This window comes from Hyperoodon ampullatus (assembly GCF_949752795.1).
Source record: "Hyperoodon ampullatus genome assembly, chromosome: 14".
NCBI lineage: Eukaryota > Metazoa > Chordata > Mammalia > Artiodactyla > Ziphiidae > Hyperoodon > Hyperoodon ampullatus.
The window spans coordinates 79046493-79067795 of record NC_136927.1 but is presented as its reverse complement, the minus strand read 5'-3'; the positions used below and the strand labels follow the sequence as shown (position 1 = coordinate 79067795).

Below are 21303 nucleotides of genomic sequence, written 5' to 3'. Positions count from 1 at the left end.
TGTTTCTTATTTTACTTAGCTGTACTTTAAATTATGAGTTGCCTTCTATTTTAAATTGATAAAGAATTCATCTTCAATGTAGGAAAAATTAGAAAATACTAATAAACAACATAGAAGAAGCAATTCCTCCTCTCCCAAGATGTTAGCTCTTTGCCCGTCATCTGTGTAGTTTTGGGGGGAGTTCTAAATATCCTTGGGTGACTGTGTCTTACGCTTTTCATAAGGCAGTGGGAAGTAAGCCTTTTTCCCTTTTCATCTTGTTTCCTGATGCCATCTGTGCACGTTTGAAGGAGACAAACCCCACAAGTGTGAAGTCTGCAGCAAGTGCTTCAGCCGGAAGGATAAGCTGAAGACCCACATGCGGTGCCACACGGGCGTGAAGCCCTATAAGTGCAAGACGTGTGACTATGCTGCCGCGGACAGCAGCAGCCTCAACAAGCACCTGCGGATACATTCCGACGAGCGGCCCTTCAAATGCCAGATCTGCCCCTACGCCAGCCGCAACTCCAGCCAGCTCACCGTACACCTCCGGTCCCACACAGGTACGTCCTTCATGTGGTCCTTACGCTGCGCTCCCAACTGCCTGTTGCCTAAATCACCAGCACCTTCAAGCACTGAGTCACAACCTAAGTAAAGGACCTGGGCACGTTAGTTCATCCCGTGGTTTGCAGTTTTGCTTTTCATCTGCTCAGAAGTTGCTTTCTCTGTAAAATAGGGAAAAACATCAAGGTTATAACTTTATACACATCTTTATGTAGCTTTAGACCCTATTCACTAGTATTTAATTGAGGAGGTGCGCTAAATGAAATATAGATATAAGCAATGCATTTTTAATCGATGTCTGCATAACGTATGGTTAGGCATTTCAGTCTTTTGAAGACTACTCTGATCAGTTCAGCATGGGACAGCTTGATGAAAAAACTCAGCTGAGTAGGTAACTTAACAAATGATGTATGTTTTCCTTTTAGCAAGTGTGTCTCTTAGCTTTTGATACAGTGGTACTGTGTAACCACCACAAAATCTCAGCAGCATATTATAAAAGCATTTATTGCTCACATACTTCAGGTCAGCAGGGAGTTGGCTAGACATTCCATTGATCTTGGCTGGGCTTAATCACATGTGTGGGAAAGGCTGGGTGTCCACTGACCTTGGCTGGGGATCTGCTGGCTGTCTCCTTGCCTTGGCTGGGGCAGTCTGGCTCTGCCCACATGTCTCATAGCCTCCCTCTGGGACCAGTGGGCTACTCCAGGCTTGTCCTTCTCATGACAAGGGCAGACCTCTGCATGGAAGACAAAACAAGTATGCCCCAATGTGTAAGCTCATTTCAAGCCTCTACTTGCATCCCCTTGGCTAAAGTTAAATGGTTGGGCCTGGTGTCAAGGGGTGGGGCTGAGCTCACCCACAGTGGAAGGTCATCCCAGGGTTACATGGTAAAGGCCATTTTTGTTGTTGTTGTTGTTGTTGTTGTTTGCGGTACGCGGGCTTCTCACTGTTGCGGCCTCTCCCATTGCGGAGCACAGGCTCCGGACGCACAGGCTCAGCGGCCATGGCTCACGGGCCCAGCCACTCCACGGCACGTGGGATCTTCCTGGACCGGGGCACGAACCCATGTCCCCTGCATCGGCAGGCGGACTCTCAACCGCTGCGCCACCAGGGAAGCCCGCAAACGCCATTTTTGCACCAACCATCATTCACCAGTTCACCCCACCGTCATTCACATCTCTCTGACATGCAGATGCATTCATGGCCTCCCAAGACCCACACAAGTCTAGCCAATCATAGGATCAGGAACTTGCACTCTCCATCAGGTATAGATATGGCTTCTCTTGACCTAGAGCCTCCTGCAATAAAAAGACAAGCTGTCTGTCCCCACGCTCCCAACATGCAGCGGTGAAACGCAGCCAGGATACTTACAATATTCCTGCTGTTCCAAAGGGGAAGAACAGGAGGCGCTTGGCAGTCACTGGTGCACAGATTTCTGAAATCCCTCTGGGCAGGTGTTCCTAGGTCCCCCCGCTCTGGGAACAGGGAGTGTTTCTTGGTCAGGCGTTGACCCGGCTGCCTGCTTTTTTTTTTTTTTTTGTGGTACGCGGGCCTCCCGCTGCTGTGGCCTCTCCAGCCGGGGAGCACAGGCTCTGGACGCACAGGCCCAGCGGCCATGGCTCACGGGCCCAGCCGCTCCATGGCATGTGGGACCCTCCCGGACCGGGGCACGAACCCGTGTCCCCCGCACCGGCAGGCGGACCCCCAACCACCGCGCCACCAGGGAAGCCCAAGGCTGCCTGCGTTTTGACTCTGCTCCCTGGAGCAGCCTTTCATCACCTCCCTTAACCGCCTCTGAAAAGGACTGGAAAACGTGCCTTTGAGAAGCTTTCTCAGCCTGCTTCCTGCCTACCGAAAGTTGGGATCTTTTTAGATTTTAGTTTAGTCTAGACTGACAGCTTTGCTGATAGAGCTATCTTAAAAAACGTTGTGAGTTTCCTGTGTATCTGTGTGCCAAAAGCCACACCCATAATTCTTTTGGAGACTTGCCTTTCCTCTAAACTCAATTATAGGCACTTTCGGCAAATAACGTTCTGTAGGTTGAAGCCGGTGAGACTTTTAGGAATCCTTGTCCAGCTGAGAGGACTTACTTGGCACCAACTTTATTCTTTTGGAGATTTCGACAAAGAACCTTATGCTTACACCCTTCGTTTCTCATTCGTTCTTCCCTCTGCGATCAGTTCCCTGGATATGATCTCTGTCCCCAGGATTTTGTCTTACTTTGAAAATCTTTTGCTGGTTGAAGATGGGAAACTTCATCTAACCCAGCACATCTTTGATTTTCTGTATTCTCGCTAAATTCCATTTTGAAAATGGCCAGTTCTTTTTTGAATTTGTCACTTTCTTGTGGGACCTTATCATATGCAGCTTGTAAGACACTTTCACCGTTCTGCTTAGAACTAATGAATCTCTTTGCTCAAGTCCAGAATTCAGTGGGTACATTTTCTATCTTCTAAGTTACGACAGGTGACAGTTTTCCCAAGTGCTTGTCGTGAAATGTGTGCACTGCCCCTTTTCCAGCCTTTACCTGCACCCCCAAACCCAAAGCTACGTATTTTAGTTTTCTGTTACGGCAGCGCTCTGTTTCTCGATGCCAGTATGTATATCAGTTATCTGTTGTCACAATAATGCAGTGTAACAAAAAACCCCACAGAACCTCAGTGGATACGACAACGTGCCTTCTCTGTTCATGTTTGGGGATCAGCTGGGTGTCATCTGGGCAACTCTGCTGGTCTTTGCTGGGCTCACTTACAAATCTCAGAATCTGCTGGCTGTGGGCTGGCTGTCCACTGGCCTTGGCTGCAACAATCCAGCTGTGCTCCACGTCTGTCGTCCTCCTCCTGGGATCAGCGGGCTAGGACAGGATTGACCTTCTCCTGGCGATGGATGACAGAGGTACAAGTGAGCAAACCCCGATTCACAAGCCCATTCAAGCCATTACTTGTATCAAGTCTAGTTAACATACCATCAGCCACATCCAATGACATGATAGAGCCTATTTTATTAGGGGTCATGCCAAGTCATCCTGCCCCTGTCGGGAGAGCATGCATAATTACATACATGGCAGAGGCCATGGCTACAGGGAGCGATAGGAGGTGGGAGGTCTGGGGACATTAATCTACTACAGCAAGTTAAGACATTGGCATAACTGGCGCCCATCTGATTTTCTTCAGAAATCTCCTCAGCCTAAGTTAGAGGCGCTGAAGGATTGATTTAGGGAAGTTGTTCAGAATCATCTTGACTTAGGAGGGTAAACTTAACCATTTCATTTATAATAGCATCTTTTTTTTTTTTTTTTTTTGCGGTATGTGGGCCTCTCACTGTTGTGGCCCCTCCCGTTGTGGAGCACAGGCTCTGGATGCGCAGGCTCAGCGGCCATGGCTCACGGGCCCAGCCGCTCCCTGGCATGTGGGATCCTCCCAGACCGGGGCACGAACCCGCGTCCCCTGCATCAGCAGGCGGACTCCCAACGACTGCGCCACCAGGGAAGCCCTATAATAGCATCTTTAAGTTGGTCTAGAAAAAGTGTATTTTCTAAAATTTAAATATATGCCATTTATGCAGTATCTCCATGGAATGTTCATTTCCCTTTTATAAATCTGTGGCACTTGTAAAATTTTACAAATTGTAAAATTAATAGGATTTTGTCTTTACCCTTCCATCACTTTGATCGACTATATTGTCTCGGTAGCAACCTAAACTCAAGAAAGATCTGTAAACTTAAATATATCAGTTGCTTGTTCACAGAGCAACATTCATTAAGTCCTCACCAGGTACCAGACACTGCGAGGGTCAGGTAGTGGGCAGGAAGGAACAGAGTCATTAGCTTTGGGGAGCTTATGGTCCAGTGGCACTGGTACTGACCAGTCTGCCTCATTTAAGAAATAAATCTATGGTGAAAAGGAAAAAGAAGAAGGAAAGAAGATAATTATGATGAAAAGATTTAAACCCTTTGCCTTCACGTCAAAAAGTGTTGTTAAGCTCTGCGACTCAGCTGTGAGATTTGGTTATCTGTTTTTCTGGGTTTGACCTCTGCTAAATTGCTTTAAAAAAAAAAAAAAAAAAGGCAAACAGATCGTCACTAATTTGGGCAGTGATGTAACTGGAAGACCTAACAGAACATTCTAGAGCAGTGATTCTTCCTCTGAGTCCACAGATACCTCCACCCAGGGATCCATGAGTAGAATTTAGGAGGACCCTGAACTTGGATAAGGAAAAAAATTACATCTTCATTTTCACTCATCTTACTGAAATGTGATATGTCCTTCAGTTATGAAAATAGGCATCCAGTCTGATTACAGTGCATGTGAACTTGTCGCCAGCAGAAATCATAGATCTTTTTATAACGTGTTTTTGATAGATCAGAACATCAGTTACACTCTTCTCTATTTAGAAATTGGTGTAGTCACTAGACCCACCGCTAGAGCTTGTTACTTAATGCACACACATTGCCAAATCACAATTTTTTATAATTATTTAATAATTTTCAATATAATTAGTTTCTTTTGTATTCCTTTTGATTTTTATTTTAGTTTACTTTGTGCATTTAAACATTACCCCGAGAAAGTGTGCATGGGTTTCACTAAACCGCCAGAAAGGGGTCCATGGCATAAAAAAGGTTGAGAGCAACATTCTAAGGCAGAAGTCAGCAAACTTTTTCTATAAAGAGCCAGGTAGTAAATATACTTTAGGCTTAGCAGGCCATACAGAGTCCATCACAATTTACTCACCTCTGCCAGTTGTAGCGTGAAAACAACCAGAAACAACACACAACAAATGTACACACACACACACACACACAACATGGCTGTGTTACAATAAAACTTTATTTACAAAAACAGGCTGTGGGCTAGATTTGGCTCACAGTCTGTATAGCTTACCATTCCTTGTTCTAGAGTTTCACGTGAATGATCTCAGTGGCATTTAGTCCTGCAAAGCATTGTTTAGTTTGGGGCTTCTTCCTTTTCTCGAAGCTTGTTTAATTTGCTCCATCATTAATTGCATTTATTAAACAGCTCATTGTGATGTTATAGGTCTTATACCAAAAAGCCAGAACACAGTCCCACTCTTTTGAGCTTATGGTAAGAAAGCAAACATTGGTCATATGTACAGATAATCACCTAGCATCCAAGAATACCAGCTTTGGCTACATACTCTAAGATGTTAACCAGTATATGACATTCTGGAAAGGGTAGAACTATAGAGACAATTAAAAATATCAGAGATGTCAGGGGTGCCGGGAGTGGGGTTAGGGGTGAATAGGTGTAGCACAGGGCATCTTGAGAGAAGTGACACTATCCTGTCTGCTACTGTAATGGTAGATATGTAATAGTATACATTTGTTGAAACCCATAGAAATATACAAAACAAAGAGTAAATCCAAATGTCAACTATGGAGTGTAGTTAATAATAATCTATTAATATTGGTTCATCAGTTGTAACAAATGTACTGCATTAATGCAAAATGTTAATAATAGGGAAACGACGTGCAGGGGAGAGAAGGAGCGAGCATATGGGAAACTCTGTACTTTCTGTATAATCTCCCCAAACCTAAAACTGCTCTAAAAAAGTAAAGTATTTTAATTAAAAAGAAAAAAAAAAGAATACCCGCTTTGGAATCAGCCTGGGTTGGAATCCAAGCTCTGCCATGTACTACCGAGTGACTGGAAACAAGTGATAGAGTCGCTCCAAGCCTCAGCCTCCTCATTTGTACAGTAGTGTTGAGAATAAGATTGATAATAGTACCCACCTCATGGGAATATCGGGATCTTCAAATGAGACCGTTCTTGTGGAATGCTCAGCAGGGCGCCTGCCATCCGGGAAGCCACTGAAGAACCTTAGCTGCTGTTGTTTTGTTTGCTTAAACAATATTGCAATGGGCGGGGTCACCAATTCGCTTGAATTATCAGATGATTGGGACTTGGCATTCACTGAGAAATACATTTGGAATATCATGTCCTTTCAGATGTTGCAATTTCGCTTTTCCTGTTCATCTTTCACCGAACATGAATTAAAAAAAAAAAAAATCAAGCAGCTGGATTTTGTAACTTCACAAGTAAAGAACGCAGCTGGCAATGTGGGATAAATAAGTTGTGCGCAATAAACACGTCTTTATTAATAAAAATCTGCATGAAGTGTAAGCTGGGCGTTTCAATCATTGTAAAAAGAATATTCTGATGAGTGAGCATGGAGCTGACTGATTTGAAAATGTGCCCTTGAATCTGTTACAACATGTAACTCAACCAAAATCAACGGATTATGCAAAATTATGCAACTGTGAATGGTTCCCTAGCAGAGCGAACACAATAACCATAGGAACGATAGCTTGATTGTTTTCAAGGATATACTAAGTGTATTCGCAAATCTTATGTTTTTTACTGGGGACAGTTAAATAGCTTGATTTTCAATCTCCGTTCTTCTTCTGGGTGTTATAATGGTGGTGGTGGTTTAAGTTTGGGAAAAGGAGAGAAGCCCCCGACCCCTCTTTTTTTTTCTCCCAGGGGCTGCTAGGAGCTGCAGTTAGAAGGTCTCCACCCGCCTGCCCTGGTATAAGCGATTTTCTGGTGTGTGCTTCGGGGGGATCCGCTATGGTTGTTGCCTGCCTGTTCTTATCGAAACTCACCTTGTGTTGACAGGGGACGCCCCCTTCCAGTGCTGGCTCTGTAGCGCCAAGTTCAAAATCAGCTCGGACTTGAAAAGGCACATGCGCGTGCACTCGGGGGAGAAGCCTTTCAAGTGCGAGTTCTGCAATGTCCGCTGCACCATGAAGGGGAACCTCAAGTCGCACATCCGCATCAAGCACAGCGGGAACAACTTCAAGTGTCCGCATTGCGACTTCCTGGGGGACAGCAAGGCCACGCTCCGCAAGCACAGCCGGGTGCACCAGTCCGAGCACCCCGAGAAATGTTCCGAGTGCAGCTACTCCTGTTCCAGCAAGGCCGCCCTGCGCATCCACGAGCGCATCCACTGCACCGACCGCCCCTTCAAGTGCAACTACTGCAGCTTCGACACCAAGCAGCCCAGCAACCTGAGCAAGCACGTGAAGAAGTTCCACGGCGACGTGGTCAAGACCGAGGCCTCGGAGAGGAAAGACACGGGCCGGCAGAGCAGCCGCCAGGTGGCCAAGCTGGACGCCAAGAAGACTTTCCACTGTGATCGGTGCGATGCCTCCTTCATGCGCGAGGACTCGCTCCGCAGCCACAAGCGGCAGCACAGTGAGTATAATGAGAATAAGAGCTCGGATGTGACCGTCCTGCAGTTTCAGATCGACCCCAGCAAGCAGCCCGCCGCGCCCCTCACTGTGGGGCACCTCCAGGTGCCCCTCCAGCCCAGCCAAGTGCCCCAGTTCAGCGAGGGCAGGGTCAAAATCATCGTTGGCCATCAGGTGCCCCAGGCGAACACCATCGTCCAGGCTGCGGCGGCCGCAGTGAACATCGTACAGCCCGCCTTGGTGGCGCAGAACCCAGAGGAACTGCCCGGGAACAGCCGGCTGCAGATCTTACGCCAGGTCAATCTGATCGCCCCTCCTCATTCCTCGGGGTGTCCGAGCGAGGCGGCGGCGATGCCCCAGCCGGCTGTCCTGCTGACCACTCACGACCAGACGGACGGAGGCACTTTGCACCAGACCCTCATCCCCACGGCCCCGGGCGGCCCCCAGGAAGGCTCTGGCAACCAGACTTTCATCACCAGCTCGGGCATTACTTGCACTGACTTCGAAGGCCTGAACGCTCTGATTCAGGAGGGGACCGCTGAAGTGACTGTGGTCAGTGACGGAGGCCAGAACATCGCCGTGGCCACCACGGCTCCGCCCATATTCTCCACCACCTCTCAGCAAGAATTACCCAAGCAGACTTACTCCATCATCCAAGGAGGCGCCCACCCAGCTTTGCTCTGTCCAGCGGATTCCATACCAGACTAGTGCTTATAAAACAAAAGAAAGGGGGGAAAAGGAGTGACCAAAAGAGAAGGCAGAAATGGAATTCTGTAAGAGGTTTGCCCTTAATGTTTTTAAGGATTGTTGTGAAAACACCCCGCCCCCATAATAAATTGTAATTTTATACTGCTTACTGAAATTTTTTTATGCTGCGATAATTGTGAGACCTCTGAATCGCGGTGTTCTAAGTGCTGTAGAATCTTAAATACTACCAAGAGGATCCCGATTACGGGTTGGAATGAAATGAATTGAGTAGTGAATACATTTGTTTGCTTCCAACTTGATTTGCCAACTCTAATAAAGGTTTTTTCCATCTCATTAAATTTGTGTAGTAGATGGTGCTTCTCAGCCTCTCTTAAGTCCTCATTCTGAAATACCCCCAATGTTTGGGGTAATAGTGTTTTAATACATGGATACAAATCTATCGGCATGAAGGACCATTTTCTACATAATGTTACATGGATTTTTGATCCAAAAAAAAAAAAGTTTAGCGTAAATGAGGGAAAAAAAGGAATGGTTTCCTAATAAATTGATACATCATTAAAACATAACAAGTGTTAGTGATTCTTTAGAGTCACAGTATGATTTGGGTTATTGGGGTTTGAATTATATAATTAAAGAGAACTTGAAGAAGCAAAGCTTCTTAGTCCTCTCTCATAAATAGTATATAAATGCCTTACCTTCTTCACAGTCAAATATGTGTGGTGCCTAAAGTGACCCAACTATCATTTTTATTTTGAAACTTCAGAGTGACAAACCTGACGTTTCTGTTTAGATGCTAATATAATTAACCTTTAGGTTAGGTTAATTATAATATTAACCTTTAGGACAGTTTTCTAGGATGGCATTGTTTTAGACAGTAATATACGTGCAGTCCCAGGGGTCAGATGAGAGGGATTGGAAAAGCACCTAGGTCCAAAGCATGGGCTGTATTGAGAAGAGGGAAATTTCAAATTTCAGTCTGTTTTGAATTGAAATGCTGTGTGATCAGTAGGTGGCGCCAGACAGCGATCTCAAATTACCCGTGCTTGGCTCCAAAGACCTGAATTTGGGTCTTCATCTCTGATTTCCAGCTTCTAGCATTATCTTCAACTCAGGGTGGGCTCTTAAATAAACACTGCATAAGTGAAACGTGCTGTCACAGAGCATGAGCAAGGATTGGTGAGGAGGGGAGGTTACTCTTGTGAGAGAAGCATATTTAAAATGTGAGAACACTTTAGATACATTTTTACCAGGGTAATCAACATTTTATTCCCTAACACACAAACTTATTAAAATTCTCATGCATATCAATTCACTTTTACATAAAGATATTATTCCCTTCCCTTTTTTTTGTAATAACAAACTAAGGAAATATGGAAAATGGTGATGCTAAAAACCTTGAGAATTGCCTTTTGGAAATAGAAAGTCAGCATCCTTTAGGATACACATACAGGGACTTCCCCAGTGGTCCAGTGGTTAAGACGCGGTGCTTCCAATGCAGGGGACGCGGGTTCCATCCCTGGTTGGGGAACTAAGATCCCACATTGCTGCGCAGCGTGGCCAAGAAAAAAAAGAAAACACATACATACATATATATCCTCAAGCTGGGCTTTGTCTTCTTTCTTTTTATTTTTGATCCTTCTTCTTTGCCAGAAATTATTTTCGTATCAGCAGTGATGATAATGCATCATAACTATGGTTTGGTAAGAAATCAAAAAAGCTTGCAGCTTACTCTGTTAGTATTTTAGTAATTTTATCACTTTAGAATTATTGCTTGCAGTTCTTTAGGAAACTATTCAGCCATTGGATTTTACCTGGGAAACTTCTGTTGTCATGAACCTGTGTTCTACATCTTTTTTCCCAGTGTGCCCCTAGTTTCAACTTTTAAATGATTTTTTTCCTGATTATAAATGTAATGTGTATTCAAGATACAAAATATGGGAAACACGTTATAGATCTTCCTCGACGTACGAACGGGTTATGTCCTGATAAACCCACTGTAAGCTGAAAATATCATTAAGTTGAAAATGCATTTAAAACAGCTAACCTACCAAGCATCATAGCTTAGCCTCACCTACCTTAAATGTGCTCAGAACATTTACATTAGCCAACAGTTGGGCAAAATCAGCCTATTTTAGAAGAGAATATTGAATAGGTCATGTAATTTAATGAATACGGAAAGTGAAAAACACAGATTGGAGGGGTACAGAATGGTTGTAAGTGTATCAGTTGTTCACCTTTGTGATCCCATGGCCGACTTACTGCCACTGCCCAGCATCGGGAGAAAGAATCAGACCACATAGTGCTATCCCAGGAAAAGATCAAAATTCAAAGTATGATTCTATTGAATGTGTATTGCTTTTGTACCATCGTAAAGTCAAAAAATTGTTAAGTTGAGCCATTGTAAGTTGGGGGCCATCTGTATGTATATTATTAAGAAAAATTTAAAAGTCACTAATAATTTTACTATCCAGATGTAAAAATTGTGACCATTTTAATGGACTTCCTTCTAATCTTTTTTTTCTATGGTTGTGTATGTTTTCTATTTTTTAAATTTATTTATTTATTTATGGCTTCATCAGGTCTTAGTTGTGGCATGTGGGATCTTTCATTGTGCTGCGGGCTCTTTGTTGTGGTGCGTGGGCTTCCTTCTAGTTGTGGCATGCAGGCTTCTCTCTAGTTGTGGCGTGCAGGTTTTCTCTCTCTAGTTGTGGCACACGGGCTCTGTCGTTTGTGGCACGCGGGCTCTCTCATTGAGGCGTGCGAGCTCAGTAGTCGTGGCACGCGGGCTCAGTTACCCCACGGCGTGTGGGATCTTAGTTCTCCCACCAGGGATTGAACCCGCGTCCCCTGCATTGGAAGGCGAATTCTTTACCACTGGACCACCAGGGGAGTCCCATATGTATCTTTTCTACTCCAGTTACAGAGTTGGGGTTGAATTGAGCATACTATTTTCTTTTTATATACTATATTTCTCTTTATATCATTATATCTCCACGGAACTTCTGCCCTCCATATGTACATATAATGCACATACACACACATGCATATTTGGATTTTTTAACAAACTACAACAGCAAAACTTGTTCCTTGTGATAAACTATATAGAGAATTGTACAAAAACCAATCCAATAATCTCCAGCCTATTCTCACCCCACCCAAGGTAAGTAAGAGACCCAAGGTCTCTGTGTTCATACCAACTTAAAAGATAACCTAGAAAAGGCTTTCCCTTATTTTTATAGTAATTGTATCACACTATGTACATTTCTCTCTACCTTGGTCTTATTATTCCGTTTATTAACAGTACTGTGTGTCAGTACAGCTATGCCTAACTTTTTTTTTAAGCAAATGGTAGACTATGACTTACCATGTTATAAGCACCATGCTTTATTCACCCATCTCCATATTCATGGGTATTTTGGTTGTTTGGGGGTTTGTTTGCCATTACAAACTGCCACAGTAAACATCCTACATAGTTCATCTTATTCAGTTGTGCTTTCTTTTCTTTCTGTAGGTTAGAGTCCCCAAAGTGAGTTTCAATGAGTTTCTGTAGTTTGTACTTGCATAGATTCAGATGATTTTTTCAAAACGATAGTCTCGGTGATAGTCTCGGTGGTGGTGCGGGCTCCAGCTATCACGAATCTTGTTATCAATCTTTTGAAGTTTTGTAGGTCTGATGTGTGAAAATGGTAATCTGGTCTTTGTGCATTTCCTGAGCTGGTGTTTTGATCTGCATCTCTGTGACATCTCTGCATAGACTTGTTGATTATCTGCATTTTTCTTATCTATGAACTTTAAACTCATACTCTTATTTTCTCCTTGGGTTGCTGGGCACCTGGGGATGTGAACCCCATGTCTGTCAAATGGTGCTGAGTTTTCTCCCCTCCTATCCTTTGTCTTTTGACTTTCCTCATGGTGCTATTTCCATATAAAAATAATCATTTTGTATGCAGTCAGATTCTTCTAGTGCTTTATTTGTGGCTCCTGTAGTTTCTAAGAAAGTCCTCCCTTCCCTTGAGATTTTTCTCTTTAATATTTTCATTATTTGTTTTCAGTTTCTGCAGACAGAATTCATATTTATGTGTGTATGATATAGGAGTTTAGCTGCCCAATTATACCAGGACCATGTGTTAAACAAAATGTTATTTTCCTTGGAACTGAAAACTTAATTTCACCTTTAGATGAAGTTCCCAAATATACTTGGCTCTATCTCTAGAATCTCTGTTTTGTCTCACTGATCTTTATATCTTCTCTGGGTTGCCAACATTACATATTTGATTATATTAGCATTAAGGTAAGCCTTAGTATCTTTTAGACTTGCAAAGCCTCCTCATAGCTATTATTTTCCAAAATTTTCTTAGCAATTCTTAAATATTCATATTTCTAAAGGAACTTCATTTTGTCCATTACCCGTCCCCCCATAAAAAGTAAACCTTTTGAGGATTTGTATTAGAATTGTATCTGTATGGTTACATGAACTCATGAAAAGAATGACTTTAAAAACTGTTAAATCTGGGACTTCCCTGGCGGTCCAGTGGTTAAGACTCCGTGCTTCCACTGCAGGGGGCACGGGGTTGATCCCTGGCTGGGGAACTAAGATCCCACGTGCCACACGGCACAGCCAAAAAAAATAAAAAATAAATGTTAAATCTTCCACCCAAAAACCTTTATTTAAACCCTGTTGTAATATATAGTTTTCTTCATATACAGTCTATTCTTATTAAATAGGGCCTGTATTGTTGTTTTGAATTCTATTGTAACTGTAAATAGGATTTTTTTATGTTAAAATAATTATTTGTTGCAAGCATAGAGAATAGCTATATTTGGTATATTTGTCTATATTGTACTACCTTAGAAAAAAATTTTTATTAATTGACAGTATTTATTAGAAACTCTTGGTCGCTGATAAATATGACATGATGGTTGTGGTATAGTCACCTCATTCCCAGGTGTTTTTTTCTAGTCCCTTGCAATACTTATACTACTTATTTTGCAGTCTTGTCCTATTGTATTAGTCAGAACCTCCAAACAATGTTGAAACAGCTGGCATCCCTGTTGCATCTCTAATTTTAACTTGAATGGCTTTAGAATTTCCCAATTTAATATAATATATGCTATTCCTTGGGTGACAGTTTTTATAGTACTTAGTCATTTTCTTCTCCCATTTTCAGAGTTTTTATCAAGGTGGGTTGCTGATTATTGTCAAATATCTCTTAACTATCTCTTGACATAAATATTTGGGTTTTGTACTTACATATGTTGATATGTGAATTAGTGTAGGACATAGCCTGGTACTGAAGCCTCTTGCATTCCTGAAACAAACCGTCTAGGTCATGTTGGATTATTCTTCTAATACATTCCTAGATTTCATTTACTAATATTTTCCTTGAAATTTTTATAACCATATGTGTAAGTGCAGTTGAATGCTGGTTTTCTTCTTTGTTCTCTGACTTTGCTTGTTTGTTTGTTTTAGGTTATGTTTCTCTGAAAATAAATTGAGGCTCTTTCCTCCTTTTTCAGTGACCAGCAATAGTCTGTTATTTCAGGAATTATCTGTTTATTTTCTGGGCTGATACCCTTTTTCATTGTACATTCTTAACAAACTTTCCATTTTTTTCTGTAATTAATGGTCTATTTGGACTTTATGTCTCAACCTGATAAATTTTGGTAATACATACTTTGCAAAAGAAAAAATCATTCATTTTGCTCTAATTCCACTTAACATTCTCTTAAAATTATTTTAGAATCTTTGGCTTTTTTTTTTTTTTTTGATCTAACAGTGCTCTTGTTACTTTTTTGGGGGGGGGTTGGTTTTGGGGGAGTTTAGAGGGCTTGGGGTGGGTTGTGTTTTGTTTGTATTTTCAGTCTTCTCCTTAGGTAGTTTGCCAGGAGTTTATCTGTTTTGTCATTTATGTTAAAGTAAAGCTTTTGCTTTTATTTATTCTCTCTCTACTCTTCCATTTTATTCATTTCAGCATTTATCTTTATTTCAGCATTATCTTTATTAATTCTTTCCCCTGCTTTTCTTTCAGTTTATTTTGTTAGTCTAATTTCCTGTATTAAGTTCACCTATTTTCAGTCTTTAATAATGGGAAAGCATTTAAAGCTGTATATTTTCCAGTATGACTTCACCTATGTTAAAAGATCATTTTTTTCAAAGTTAAATCATGACTGCCATACAAATATAAAGTGAGCATGTGTTAGCAATTTTATTTAATTCATTAATTAATGAGGAAATCAGTAAGTTGTTACAACAGGTTTGAAGGAGAATTCAATGAATGCTTACACAGGCAATCAGGAATGCTGAAACAAATTTACAGACAGATGCAAAACTGGTTAGGGTCTACAGGGCAACCATCAGTTGCATTCCACCCACAAAGTGTGTTTACATTCTTATATGATTTTTGCATTATTATATGTTTCTGTAACTCACAAAGTTGTAAAATAGCTCAAAAACACTAAAAGGCATTGACCGCTATAGAATTAGATAACCCAGAGCGGGGATATGACGGGACAACCAGTAATCTTTTTTGCCTATTTCCAAGTCTTTCAGAAATTTTCATGACATCCATATCCCTATAGATTTTTATATGAAGTGTCCTTCTTTTGTAAATTTCTAGATACTTCATTATTTCAGTTTTAGGGTTGGTTGGTTTGTTCAGTAAGTCAGGGGGATAAAACCCAAGAGTTATATAAAGTTTTTATTTCTTATTTTTCAAGTAGTTACAGTTTGTGAAACTATATTTTCATTTTTGGTTTCTGATATTAATGAGTTTTGATCTGAGAATATGACCTGTAAAATACGCGCTTTTTGTAATTTATTAGTTTTCTTTATGGCCATGTACATGACCAATTTTTGTAAATGTTTGAGGAGATCTATGAATCAAGCATGTTGACTTTGTTATTCAGATTCTCTTAGTTTTTGTCTGCTTGATAAACTTTGAAAGAAGTATTTTTAAGCCTCTTACTATGGCTGTGTTTTTTTATCATGCTTTTCTTGTATTACTGTGTTTCATTTTATTATATTTTGTCATATGTTGTTTGATGCATGTAAGTTTGCGGCTATTATATGTTCGTCGTCAATTTTACATTTTACCCTTTAGTATATGCCTGATCTTTCTATTTAATAGCTTTGGGCCTTAAATTACACTTTATTTAATAACAGTATTCTAAGTCTTATTTTATATTTTATTACATTTGCTTGGTTTATCTTTCCCACTCAGTGGTTTAATATATTCCTTTAATAGCATGTCTTTGTCTTTGGTTGGAGAAGTCAAACTGTTTGCATTTCTCATAGTAACGTATACTTGGTATTATTCATTTGTCTTATTTAATATTTACTATTTATTAAACTTTGTAATTTTCTCCTTTTTCTTTTCTAACTTTTCACTTTGTTCTTGAAAGTTCTTATATGTTTCCATTCTGCTAATAGTTACTTTCTAAACTCTAGCAATTATTTTTAAATCGATTCCTCTATTGCTATATCAGATATAAATATCAACTAGGCCCAAACCTTTCATTAAGAAGTCTCCTCCTCACAAGAGGAGGCCGTTGGGCCACATCTCTTTCTACAACCCCTCTCTCCAAATCCTGGGTGTTGCTGAGGTAGCTTGTGAGTTTACTTCCAGGCTTTTGTTAAGTTTTGCCCTACAGTATGTCTCGTATGTTCTAATTCCCAAATCACCACATCAACTGCGATTTAACCAAAGATTACAACATTCGTTGTTCACCATAATTTCTTATACTCTTCTTCCCGTATTTCACATCTTTACTCTGAGTTTATCCTTATTCCGTTAATTTCTTGAGTATATTCCTTAGAAAGGGCACATAGGCTGTTATTTCTTTTGTCCCAGCAGATGAATGATACCTTTGCACAGCGGATTCTTTTCTCTTCAGTAATCTTTAAATTCTGTTCTCATGGAGATGAGAAGTTTGATACTGATCTGATCCAATTCTTGAATGCCCTAAATCCAGCGACCAGCAAAGTTGAGACAAAATGGTAGTGTTGCCAGGAAAAAAAGTTGGGAGGTCCCTCACCTCAGCCAGTCAGGTTGAGAGAACCAATCTCTGAAATTTCCAGAACAGAGGGAGGGGACTGAAAATGGGAAACATTACTAATCTTGAAAAATTTTTGTTGTTCATTTCATCCCACTACTCAGCAACAAAATTATAGTTCTATAAATAGAAACACATTTTTTATTCCCTTTGACTGTAGGGCTCCAAGCTTTAAACATTTATTTTACATCAAATTATCATTCAAAACAACTTTTTGTTGTTGTTATGTTGTAAACTACATAAATATATTACACATTTTGATAAATAATTAAAATAAGCAAAATTATATCTTAATGAGATTGATAGGCCTAGTTTTTAATCAGCTTATATATCTGTGATGAATATTACTTAAAAAAATTTTTTTTTACCAACTGCTAGAATGAGATACAGATCTCTTTCAGTTATAGTCCCAATTTTCTTTTTTTATTGATGTAAATGCTGAGAAGTCTCATTCGCATAAATAAGGATAGGGACATAGAAAGTGTATTGTTACAGCAATGCTTCTCAATTATTTTAATTCCTTCTGAGTTAAATGCCAGAAAATCATACAATGATCAATCATAATTATTTGGGTCAATTTCGTTAAAAGCAAAGAACTCAAAACCACCTGGGATTTCTTTCCCAGTCATGGAGCGATTACTTTCTCAACCTCGGCACCATGAGTCGCCTTCTGGGTGTACTCTTAGATGATCAGTTTTAGGGAAAAGTACACATCAAAGTTGAGGATCTGAGAACTGATTTCCTCAATCATACCCATACACCTCTTGAGAAATCTTTGTATATTCCCCAAATACAAGAACCCCAATTGAAGGCCCTTGCTCTGGAGCAGGGTTCAGCAAACTTCTTCGGTAAAGGACCAGGTAGATGCCGCGGAGCAACTAAGCCCGTGTGCCACAACTACTGAGCCTGCGCTCTAGAGCCCACGTGCCACAACTGCTGAGCCCGCGTGCCACAACTACTGAAGCCCGCGCACCTAGGGCCCGTGCTCTGCCACAAGAGAAGCCACTGCAATGAGAAGCCCACGCACTGCAACGAAGAGTAGCCTCCACCCGCCGCAACTAGAGAAAGCCCGTGCACAGCAGTGGAGACCCAACACAGCCAAAAATAAAGAAAAAATAAATAAATAAATTTATTTATTTTAAAAAAGGACCAGGTAGAAAATATTCAATACTTTTCAGCTCTGTGGGCCACATGGTCTTTATTGCAGCTCTTCACCTCTGCTATTGTAGCATGAAAGTAGCCAGAGACAATAGTAAAGGAGTGGGTGTAGCTGTGTTCTGATAAAACTTTATTTATGGACATTGACATCTGAACTTCACAAAATTTTCAAGTGGCACAAACTATTATTTTTCTTCTGTTTTTTTCCAACCATTTAAAAAAATGTGAAAACCATTCTTGGCTCACAGACCACATAAGAACAAGTGCGTTGGACCATAGTTTGCCAACCCTTGCCCTGGACCCTGCACATAATAGGTACATAACAAATATTTATTAAGTAAATAGTACTAATGATTTTCAATGATAAAAAGCTAACATTTATTGACTCAGGATATGCCAACACAATGCTAAATGCTCTACCTAATAATCTCATGTAATCCTTCCAACATCCCATGAGGGAGGATTACTATTATTACCCACATTGTGCAGAAAAGATGTTTCCCAACTTTCCTGATTTAAGAATCACCTGAAAAACTTGTTAAAAATGCCCACAGCTACAGCCCAGCTTTAGAAATCTCAATACAGCACATCTGGGTGGGACACCTGAGAATCTGTATTTTAAATCTAGGACCTCTGGCTATTTTTCTGATCCAGACAATATGGGAAATACCACAGTAAAGAACCAGTGGCTCAGAAAAGGTAAGAGACCCACCCGGGGTCACACAGCGATTAGGTGATGTTTAAACCAAGAGCCAGCACTCAGATCACCTGCCCTCATTCTAATCAGCATGTTTTCTCTAGTCATGACCTTCACCCAACTTGCTAAATCTGGGCTTCTTTGCAGGAATTCATTTCCCCTCTACTCCCACCCACCCCTGGATCTCCCTGGAGTGGTAAGTGGGACTGGGCAGGCCTTGCTGGGGTGCCTGCCACGCCCACCCCCAGATGTGAGTTACAGGCCTGTTTTGTTGCACGTCAGTTTACCACTGTAATTTGGGAAGTTCAGAGTTACTATCTTTGCTCTGAGCTTCTTATACACACCAAAATATTTGTTTTGTGTCCCACATTATTCTGCTGTGCTTGGTCTAAGAGGTCAAAACATAAGGCAACATTTTCCTCACTGGCTCTGAGACTCAGTGCCTTCCAAGAGAACATACATGAGAGGAATAAAGTGCTGGAGATGCCTCAGCTTTTAAGAGACTTTACACCTTTTCTTAAAGAGGATTCCATTCATTTTGAGCTAACTCTAAGCTACCATGTGTCTTCAGAAAGATTCGCAGAGGTCAGATTAATTTGAAAGATCGGTATGCTGAAGGCTCAATGAGAACTTAAATTTTTTTTCAGTATTAAAGTTCTTGCAAGTTAGCAAATCGGCAGTCATCTTTACAGAGCTTCTTTCCACCTAATCCAGTGTAGACAGCATAGATACACCCAGATTACCTGTAAGCAGGTGAGTAAGTACTGTCATTCAAAGACCTTGCAAGCCTGGGTTGTACAGCAGGCCCATGGAGAAGTGGAACAGTGGATGGTAGTGGTTAAGAACAAGGGCTCTGGAGTCAGAAGAAGGTGGGTTCAAATCCCAGCTCCATATTTTCCCAGAGATATGACCCAGACAAGTGACCCAACCTCTCTGAACCTCAGTTTCTTCTTCTGCATAATGGGGATAATAACAGTTCCTACCTTATAGTTTTGTAAAGAAGGATTAAATAAAATAACACGTTAAATAAAATAATACATGTTAAGATATAGAAAACAAACTTGTGATACCAAAGGGGAAAAGAAAGGGAGAAGGGACAAATTAGGGGTGTAGGATTAACAGATACAAAATAAAATAGAGAAGCAACACAGATATATTGTATAGCACAGGGAGCTGTACCCATTCTATTGTAATAACCTATAATGGAATATATCTGCAAAAACACTGAATCACTATACTGTACACCTGAAACTAACACAATATTGTAAACCAACCATCCTTCAATTTAAAAAGAAAAACAAAAATAATAATACAGGTTAAGTACATAGCACATAGTAGGCAGTCAATTAATGTAGCCATATAGGTAGCAGCGCTAACGATCTGCTTTCTCAGTTTTTCTGTATCTTTGGTTAAGCCGTCAATAGCTCACCTTTGTCATCATTAGGGCTGCTCGGGATCCACCGGCTTCCTGTGTAGAAGACATCTGTCATTGTGCTCATCCAGGTGGAAGGCAGTGTCCTACCCACCGCTGTACAAGCTGGTGAGCATCAGCTACTCCCACCACTTCCTTGCAGCCGGAGGACAAGCACAAGCCCTGGGCTTGGCCAGTCAGGTATTCCTGCCTAAGACCAAGCAAGCAGCACAAACCATAGGGAGGTATTAAAATTCATCCACAATAGCAGCATTGCAGCAGAGGTTTAAACAGTGTGTGATGACAGCAGCAGCGGTTTCTGCGAGCAGTGGGGCCCAGCTTAGGGGTTTCCAGCATCAGCATCAGAGATGTTCCCCTGCAGCATCCCAAACAGACGTCCTTGCAGGGCACCTCGTTCTGGCCTGCCTCACTTCCTGCCCAGAGCTGGGCTCTCAGGTCCCTCACAAGCTGCCAATCAATCAATTCCTGTTCTGGTTCAATTGGCCAGCAGTTTCTGTTGCTTGTAATCAATGAACTCTGATTGATACACTCCCAAAGAGGGAAGCTCTGATGGGCTCTGTTGTCATTGACCAATAGTGAGGACTCCAACTGGGCAGAATTGGGAGCCATATCAGCGTAGAAGTCATTGCTTTAGACTCAGCCTTTGCACTTAGCTAAAAAGCCAGCTCAGGGGCTTCCCTGGTGGCGCAGTGGTTGAGAGTCTGCCTGCCGATGCAGAGGACACGGGTTCATGCCCCGGTCTGGGAAGAACCCACATGCCGCAGAGCGGCTGGGCCCGTGAGCCATGGCCGCTGAGCCTGCGCGTCCGGAGCCTGTGCTCCGCAACAGGAGAGGCCCGCATACTGCAAAAAAAAACAAAAACAAAAAACAAAAAGCCAGCTCAGATGTTTTCAGTCTAACAGTGCAACGCTTGGCACCTTTAAGCAGAAAGATGCCCCTACCACCACCACGGGAATTCTCCTTCCTTCTGAGAGCCTGATGGGTACCAATGCTTCAGGGCTGGCCTTTGACTTCATTATAGAAGGGGAATTTCTTACAGGAAAAATGTCCAACAATTTTTTCTTGCATAAAACATTTCAAACATACAGCAAAGTTGAAAAAAAATGTTTGGTGATCACCCACATTCTTTCCACAAAGACTCTGTCATTAACATGTTACTCTTTTTGCTTTATCATATATCTCATTACGATATTTTTAATTGAAAAACTAATACATGCAAAGAGTGAAAAAATTCAAACATTCCAACATGGTATATGATGAAAAATTATTCTCCTTTCCACATCAGATCCCCAACTAATTTCCCCAAAAGCAATCACGTGTTTACATATGCTTATATGTATAGTTTTTGTTTCTTCTTTTTCCTGATTTCCTTTTAATGGCCCCTTACTCAACTTACCGACTTGTCATTTGCCTTTCTTTCTTTTTTCTTTCATTTAACAATATAGCTTTCATTCAGGATTCATTCATAAAGCTTATTAAGCACCTACTCTGTACCAGGCACTT

At 41.4% G+C, this 21303-nt stretch overlaps 1 protein-coding gene across 4 annotated transcripts in view; it reads left to right on the top strand.

Annotated features, from left to right (window-relative positions):
- Positions 1-21303, top strand: part of ZFP64 (ZFP64 zinc finger protein) — a gene marked incomplete at both ends in the record, with an annotated part of 73760 nt that overhangs the window by 20722 nt on the left and 31735 nt on the right. For 3 of the 4 annotated variants that reach the window (XM_079719336.1, XM_079719338.1, XM_079719335.1), the window contains 2 exons: positions 291-542; positions 7179-8607. In XM_079719336.1, the coding sequence (XP_079575462.1) occupies positions 291-542; positions 7179-8461 (1535 nt within the window). Of the gene's footprint in view, positions 1-290; positions 543-7178; positions 8608-21303 lie in introns of those variants that run through there. The other variant, XM_079719337.1, reaches the window with a different exon arrangement.